Genomic DNA, 8,217 nt, shown 5'->3' with positions numbered 1-8,217 from the left:
TGAAGATCGAAATGGGTACAAAATAGTGCCAGCGCATGTTGATCTGTGCGCTATTTGAGCGCAAAGCAGTCAAGTTGCACATGAATGCCGGAGTTTCAAATCCATAGTTTATACATGGGCGTGCTCCATGCTGAATCTTTGCGTGTCAGAAATCATAAACAGCTCCACGTGAGTTCCAGATCGAGATTCTCATCTACGGGCCGCCCGAAGTTTCATTATATTAGCACTGATAAACAAACGCTGATTCGTACTACGTGCGTGTGCCCAGCAAACTTCGCTCTAACCTGTACTTGTAGTAGGCTGCTTTCCTGACCCGGTAGCTAATTACCCGTCGTTGAGCATTCCTGCCGCCAGCAACCACAGACGGTGAGTGGGGCTCGCGCGCTCTGGTGTGTGTGTGTGTGTGGAGCGAAGCCTATCAGCTTCAGCCATGGTCGGGCGTATGGAGGGAGGGAAAGGGGAGACGGTGTGCGTGACCGGCGCCGCCGGGTTCATCGCCTCGTGGCTCGTCAAGCTCCTACTCTCCCGCGGCTACACCGTCCACGGCGCCGTCCGCGATCTTGGTACGTGCACATCCTCCATGCATAATGACATGTAATGGAAATATATGAGTTGTTTTTATGTACTCCCTCCCTCCATTTCATATTAGTTTTGTCGCTAAATCATATTAATTGCTAAATCATATCAGCTTCGTTCCAAAAAGCTTGTGTTAGATTTATCTAGATTCAGATGTATCTAACACTAAAATGTGTCTAGATATATCCATATCTAAAAAAAATTATGACAAGCTTTTTGAGACTAATGGAATATTACCTAACAATAACGGCAACCCGTAAATCTTCTTCCGCGGATAGAAGGTCCGCCGACAAGGATGCGGAAGGCTGTCATCTAACCGTAGCTGCATACTCCATTCATACATCCCTTTTTATTCTTTTTGATGACAAGTATTTTCGGACGGAAAGAGTACATTTTAACAACAATTCGAACCAACCGGACAAAATTCATGCAAACTTGGCGAATTTTAATATAAACACGGTGGATTTCATTTAAATTAGGATAATTTGTACATAAAGCCGGACGATATTTCGTCCGATGAAGTAAAAACCTTAAAATAAAATCCTAAATTACACTATACTTGGCGATGATCTCGTAGGCCATGCCGGGTTGGCAGGCGGCTCCTCCTCCGTCATCTTCGCCCGATCTGGCGTTGGAGTCGTCGAAGTTGGGCTTCGGGCGGTGGAAGGTGGCGGCGTCGTGACAGGGCTTCCTGGCAACCGCCCGACGCTCGTGAATGATCCTCTCCGCCTCCTCTTGCGTCGTTCGCAGTGCGGCCGCGGCCACCGAGGACGTGGGCTTGGGGAGAGGGTTGCGGTCCTTGGAAGGAGGCAGCGATCTCGCTGAGAGACCATTCCTCGCTGTACTTGGTCATTTCCTCATCGAGGTGGCGGAGACGGTGCTTGGACGTCTCCGACGTCATCACGGAGCGGTCCAGGGCCCAGGTGTATGCCAGGTTCAGGTCAACCGCGATGTGTGGCGGTGGGACGTCAGAGTCCGCAAACTTGGACCGGCGCGCGGCGTTGTGCCTGTCCCGCCGGCGCTGCTCCCTGTCGGCATACTCCTGCACTGTCAGGGCGCTTCGGGACGACGAACAGCTGCCGACGCGCCCGCCGCTGCCGAGGTAGTAGAGAATGCGACCGCGCACCTTCGTCGCGATCGCACTGAGCAGGGGCGGAGGTGCGCGGTGCTCCTCCTTGACGACGCGCCGGGGCGGCGGCGAGCGGCGCTCATCCTTGATGAAGCGTCGGGGCAGCAGCAAGAACCGCTCCTCCTTCACGTGATGGGGAGGCGGCGAGAGCCGCTTTTCCTTCACGCGGTGTCCTATTTGGACGTCGTGTTTGCATGGCAGAGAGCGAGGAGGGGATGCCGGCTCCGGCTTCACGAGAGGAGCGTCCCCGGTGGTCGAGCCGGGCTGTTGAGGTGGAGCATGGAGCGACGAAGCATCAGCTCCATCTCCTCCTCGTACTCCGTGTCGGTGGCGGCGTACACCTGGCTCGCCATCGTCGGCGCGGACAGCTGCTGCTGCGGCGATGGCTGGTCCTTCTCGTTGTCGGAGGAGATGACGATCTCCGCCTTTGCCAACGAGCCGCCCACCAATGAGGACGACGACCTCGGAGTTCGAGGACGGTGTCGCCACGATCCGTTCGAGCCCGCCCCGGAACCGCCGCATGCTGGCGCCGACGCCCAGAACTTGCGCATCGCCGGAGTTGTCGAGGGAAATGAGCGGGGAAAGGGGAGGAGGAGAAAGAGGATAGATTGCAATGTGGATGATGCCGGAGCACGGCTTATATAGCCGTGGCCAGGCCATGCAAAGGGCCGGTCGGCCGCTTCAATGCGGCGCAACGGCCGTAGTCTGTTCCTCAGAAAGCTGCGTGTGCATAGAAGCAGCGGCTCCCGAGACGTCGCGCCAGTCAGCGCCGCCCTTCCTCCCTCCGGTCACATCGCGACAACAACGCCGGCAGCTCCGTGCTCTAGGTCGACATGAATGCGACGTGGTAAACGGCGCGTGCATTGAAAGAAAAGCGCGAGAGGGGCGGATAGGGTGTATATGCAGGGCTTGCAGGCAAGCAGAGCTTTTGCAAGGGGACTTAGATGGAATGTTTGCGGGACTAGTAAGGTGGGGGGTTGGGTGAGTAATCGCCTCATGTAACTACTCCGTGTGAAGGCGGATGTGTGAGCCGTGTAAATAACATTGTAACACCATGGATGGGAAGTCTTTCCCCCTTTTTTTTATAAAAATGATACGCACACTCGTGTGTATTTAAGAAGAAAAAAATGTATATACATCCAAAGCCAAAACGGCAGTTCCGACATACTATAGATGTAAATATAACGAGAATATCTATTGGAGGACGAGCTACATGGCGCTCGTTACCTGAATCTGTGCTAGTATTGTATTCATCCCACAGCACTTTCCCCACACGTAACTCAACTACCTCGCCGTTCCCCACACTGTTGATACAAAGGGACTACGTGTGTATGAAAAGAGTATTCTTCATATATTTAAAAAGTATTCGTTTTCCTTAAAATGTTCGTCGTGTATTAAAATAATCATCATGTTTTTAAAAAATATTCAAACTGTATTTCAAAAAATGCTCACCATGTCTTAAAAATGTCCATCATGTATTTAAATTGTTCATGGTGTGTTTAAAAATTAATAGTGTTTTGGAAATACACGTTGTTAGTAGTGTATTTAAAATTGTTCCTCGTGTATTTTAAAAATGTTCTCGTGTATTTGAGAAACAATCATCGTGTTTGTAAAAAATGTTCAGCCTGTATTTGAAAATTGTTCATCGTAACTGGTACATATCAGACGACATATGAATATGGTACAATATACATGAAGGCGTTCCTGTTTCAATTCTCTTGATGTTTCAGGTGATAAGAAGACTGCCCATCTAAGGCGCTTAGATAATGCTGCTAGCAACCTCAAGCTTTTCAAGGCTGATCTCCTTGACTATGATGCAATGGCAGCTGCCATTTCCGGATGCCGTGGAGTTTTCCATGTGGCGACTCCTGTTCCTTCAGGAGAATTAACCGATCCAGAGGTAAGCAAAGTTGCATACCTTGTTTGGGACGTATACCAACGGGTACAGCCGTGCAAAGGCTGGTAGAGATGTTCTCTTCCATCCATTAACTAAGAAAAGAGAAATTTCCAAAATTAAAGGAGCCGTTAGTTCTGTTATGAGATCTAAGGGACGATGTTAGTTCTGTTAGTTCTTCCATCCATACTCTATTGGCGAAACCAAAACCTCGAGGCTCTTGAGCCGCTCCAGATCAATTCATTTCTTAGCTTGAACAAAGAAATGAGTTTAATATGAGCACTTTAGAGCATCTAAAACAGGATCCCGATACACCTGCCCCAAACGTCCTGACAGGATGCCCGATCAGTGTCTGGACACAAAAACGCCACCCAACTGGCTTCCCCAAGAGCCGGTCCAAACGCCAGGACTAACCGGCACTTCTCATATCAGGCCCAAATCTGGGGCGGATATGAAGACGTCTGGACATGCCCGCCTGCTATGGCCCGCGTCGCCCCACAAAATCCGCACCCAATAGGACGAAACCCTAGTCAAACCTACTTTCCCAGTCCATACTCGTCTCATCTGCTTCCCTCGGCTCCTCCGATTCCTCCCTGACCCTTCCCCTCCCATCCGCCATGGCCAACTGCGGCCAGGACTCTGGCAGCAATGACGATCCCATGGTCTAAGAAGGTCTCATGAAGGAGGAATCCGACGGATCTAGCAGCGACGCGGAAAACGAGGAAGGGCTCGCACTCCGCGTCTTCATATTGGGTGCAATGACGATCCCATCCAGCGCTTGTGCGTGGACACCGGTGGGAGCTCGAGCTCAGTTGCGTTTGCAATGAGCTCCCCTATGTCCCGCCAGCGGAAGGCGGGCCGCGCCCATCCTTCCAGCTCCGCACCGCTCCAGATCCAGACCAGGGTCCCCCTTTCCCTCCAGCACTAGCACTGCCCGGGCAGCGGTGGGTGCTCATGCCCGTGGCTCCCATGCGGATGCGCTTGCCGGAGTCGGAGAAGGCAGCCTGGGCGAGCGACAACTGGCGGCGGCCGCGAGGGAGACTGGCTCTTCTCACCAGCGAGAGCGCTCCATCCCGTCGACCCAGAGGAGGCACTCCTCTGCGAGGTCATGCGAAGGTCGTTGACCACGGCAGAGCCCGATGTGTGGCGCCTTCGATGCAAGAACGTGAAGGTGCCCCGCCTCGGTCTTGAGGAGTCAGAGCGCCTCACACGAGAGAAGGAGGCCACCGCCGCCAAGGGCGCCCGCCACGCGAAGGAGGAGTGCCTCCTCATCCGCCTGTCGGGTTACATTTCGCACGCATCGGAGAGCGGCACCACCATGAATGACGGCGACGACGACCCGCGCAGCCACTGGCGGGTGGGCCTGCAAGGGGTGTCCCATGTGTCAGTACATGCGCAATGGAGCCACCTATGGCTGCGCAGCCACTGAGCCCACAAGGGGTGTACCACCACGCGTCGATACATGCGCAATGGAGGAATCTACGACCGCGCAACCACTGATAGATGGGCCCGCAACGGGTGTCCCACACATCAGTAACTGTACCAAATAACGGTCAAAGACTTTGACCCGACGACATACCTCCTTTGGCCTTTTGTAAGGGTAGGACAATAAGGAGGGGCTAGAAATGCTCTTAGATCACTACTTTATAGTAATCTAAACAATCTTATATTTCTTTGCTTCCCGCAAAAAAAATCTTATATTTCTTTGCAGAGATAGTAATTATTAAGAAAAACAAAAAAAATGATAATAATGTGGAATCATATCTAACATGTACACATAATGGTGCAGCTACAAATGTTGGGCCCTGCTGTTACCGGCACCACGAACGTGCTCAAGGCCGCCTCCGCCGCAAATGTCCGACGAGTGGTCGTCGTGTCATCCATGGTTGCTGTGGAGATCAACCCCAAAGACTGGCCCCAAGGCAAGATCAGAGACGAGAGCTGTTGGTCAGACACAGAATTCTGTAGGAGCAATGAGGTAATAATAACAACTTAAGAGACAACGTGTGGTACCGTATATTTTTCTATCCAAACACGACGACACCATTTTGCACCATGTATTTGCAGAGCTGGTACCCTGTTGCCAAGATCGCGGCAGAAGCGGCGGCGCTGGAGTACGGGCGTGAAACCGGGCTCGACGTGGTGACACTGAACCCTGCACTGGTGTTTGGCCCCCTGCTCCAGCCGACCGTCAACGCGAGTAGCCAGTTCCTCATCTACTTGCTCAAAGGTTTTAGCTATAGCCGTCTTCACTTCACACATTTGAGTTCACCTAACAAGCAGCGATAGTACGTGCATTCCCTGCTCTTGATCTATTCACGATGTTTTCGACGTGTGCATGCAGGAGGCCCTGATCAGGTGAGGGACAAGCTGTGGCACATCGTCGACGTTCGCGACGTCGCCGATGCACTGCTCCTGCTCTACGAGACGCCCGGAGCCGCCGGCCAGCACATCTGCGCGCCACACTTCATCACCGTCCGGGAACTGCTACGTTTGCTCAAGATCATGTACCCTGGGTGCCCCTACATATCTGAGTAGGAGTTCTATCCTAATTAATCCCGTGATGATTCATCATATGTTGTTGTAGTTGTTGTCTAGGATTAACTGACAATCTGATCGGTCGGCATTTGGCAGGGAGAGCATATATGACATGGATCACCCGGCTCCAATGACCTCTGAAAAGCTGGAGAAGCTGGGGTGGAGCCACCGGCCGCTGAGGGACACGATAGCAGACACCATCGAGTTCTGCCAGGAGGCCGGGTTTCTTGAGGGCATCGATGCTGATGATGCGCCCTGCCGCTTCCCCCCTCTTTTCAACAATATCTAGCGTCAAAGAAAGAATTTGAAGAAGTTTGGGAGAGCATGTACGGTGTTGCTCCTCTATTGTTGCTATCTATTTTTTTGATAGAACGTCAGCTTTATTAGACACTTAGACAAAGTTACAAAGGGTCTCCCGAATACACTCCGGAGTAGAATGAAAAACAACAATACTAGACAAATTTTTACAAGACTTGGCTAACAGATGAGCAACTGTATTCACTTGCCGACGAACATGCTTGAACACCACAAACACAAAGCTCCTTGAAGTAAACTTTATATCATTGACCATAGTACCAATGGAGGAACTGTCAAAGATACTTGAATTAATCCTAGTAACCAGCGACTGGCAATTTGAGGAAAATATCACTTTGGAGAATTGTTCTTCACGGGCCAGATACACAGCTTTTCATAAAGCCAGAGCCTCCGCAAGTTCGGGCTCCAATGCCCCATAGATAGGTTCAATACATGATACCATACATGAAGTGTATGAACAAACCAACATGTAAGACACACAACAATAAGATGAACCTATTTCTTAGTAATCTATAATTATTTCTTGAATAACTAGCAGGTGGCTCATGCATTTTGCTAGTTTAGAATTTTATTAGAATTTGTATTTTTTGAAACTTGTATGGCACAATTGAAACTACATCATGTCATCTTGCCTAATGCGTTACTCTGTTTTTATGAACTTAATACTCTATATATATGCTGGATAGCAGTCGATGTGTGGAGTAATAGTAGTAGATGCAGAATCGTTTCGGTCTACTTGACATGGACGTGATGCCTATGTTCATGATCATGCCTAGATATCATCATAACTATGCGCTTTTCTATCAATTGCTCGGCAGTAATTTATTCATCCATCGTAATATATGCTATCTTGTGAGAAGCCACTAGTGAAACCTATGGCCCCCGGGTCTACTTTACATCATATAAGTTTTCGATCTACAATTCTAGTTTACTATTTATTTTGCAATCTTTATTTTCAATCTATACAACAAAAATACTAAAAATATTTATCTTATTATCTTTATCAGATCTCACTTTTGCAAGTGTCCGTGAAGAGATTGACAACCCCTTTATCGCGTTGGTTGCGAGGTTCTTATTTGTTTGTGCAGGTACTAGGCGACTTGCGTGCAGTCTCCTACTGGATTGATATCTTGGTTCTCAAAAACGGAGGGAAATACTTACGCTACTTTGTTGTATCACCCTTTCCTCTTCAAGGGAAAACCAACGCATGCTCAAGAGGTAGCAAGAAGGATTTCTGGCGCCGTTGCCGGGGAGATCTACGCTCAAGTCAAGACATACCAGGTATCCTTCACAAACTCTTATCCCTCACATTACATTATTTGCCATTTGTCTCTCGTTTTCCTCTCCCCCATTTCACCCTTGCCATTTTATTCGTCTCTTTCCCGTTTGCCTTTCTTTCACCATGGCCGAATCGAAAAGGGGTAAGGGTTCTCTCCCAAGTTCTAGTACTTTGGATAGACCCTATGTCCTTTCTAAGCTCATAAATAATGATGTTATGGAAAGACCTATCGGGGTTATCAATGAGAGTTTGGATAATTTCGATGAAGATGATCCCGGCATTTTTCGTTATTTGCTTGATGAGTCTTTGAAAGATGCTTGGGATAGATTATTAAGGATCCGAGCTAGCTATGTGCCCCAATATCAAATTGAGATATACCTAAAAAGCTTTTATCTTGGCTTACCCTCTTCGTTCAAGAAAGTTCTAGATTTTATTTTTGAAGAAGGTTTTCTTGAGGGGGATGCCATGGATACCTGTGAAAATATG

General features: G+C 49.4%; 1 protein-coding gene across 1 annotated transcript; it reads left to right on the top strand.

The window, feature by feature from the left end:
- The first annotated feature begins 316 nt into the window (after positions 1-316).
- On the top strand, positions 317-6,628 carry LOC123107261 (cinnamoyl-CoA reductase 1). Its single transcript, XM_044529256.1, has 6 exons — positions 317-563; positions 3,436-3,605; positions 5,389-5,577; positions 5,667-5,829; positions 5,944-6,133; positions 6,234-6,628. The coding sequence occupies exons 1-6, from the start codon at positions 431-433 to the stop codon at positions 6,424-6,426; spliced, it is 1,038 nt and encodes a 345-aa protein (XP_044385191.1). The 5' UTR covers positions 317-430; the 3' UTR covers positions 6,427-6,628.
- Positions 6,629-8,217: the final 1,589 nt, after the last annotated feature.

This window comes from Triticum aestivum, chromosome 5A (assembly GCF_018294505.1).
Source record: "Triticum aestivum cultivar Chinese Spring chromosome 5A, IWGSC CS RefSeq v2.1, whole genome shotgun sequence".
NCBI lineage: Eukaryota > Viridiplantae > Streptophyta > Magnoliopsida > Poales > Poaceae > Triticum > Triticum aestivum.
Note: the sequence above shows the minus strand (reverse complement) of the source record. Positions and strands in the feature narration are given on the sequence as shown.

Coding starts and splice junctions, on each gene's coding strand:
- LOC123107261 (XM_044529256.1), top strand. CDS start 431: ATGGTCGGGCGTATGGAGGGAGGGAAAGGGGAGACGGTGTGCGTGACC. Junction 3,606..5,388: donor GAGAATTAACCGATCCAGAG/GTAAGCAAAGTT, acceptor ATAATGGTGCAG/CTACAAATGTTGGGCCCTGC. Junction 5,830..5,943: donor CCTCATCTACTTGCTCAAAG/GTTTTAGCTATA, acceptor GTGTGCATGCAG/GAGGCCCTGATCAGGTGAGG.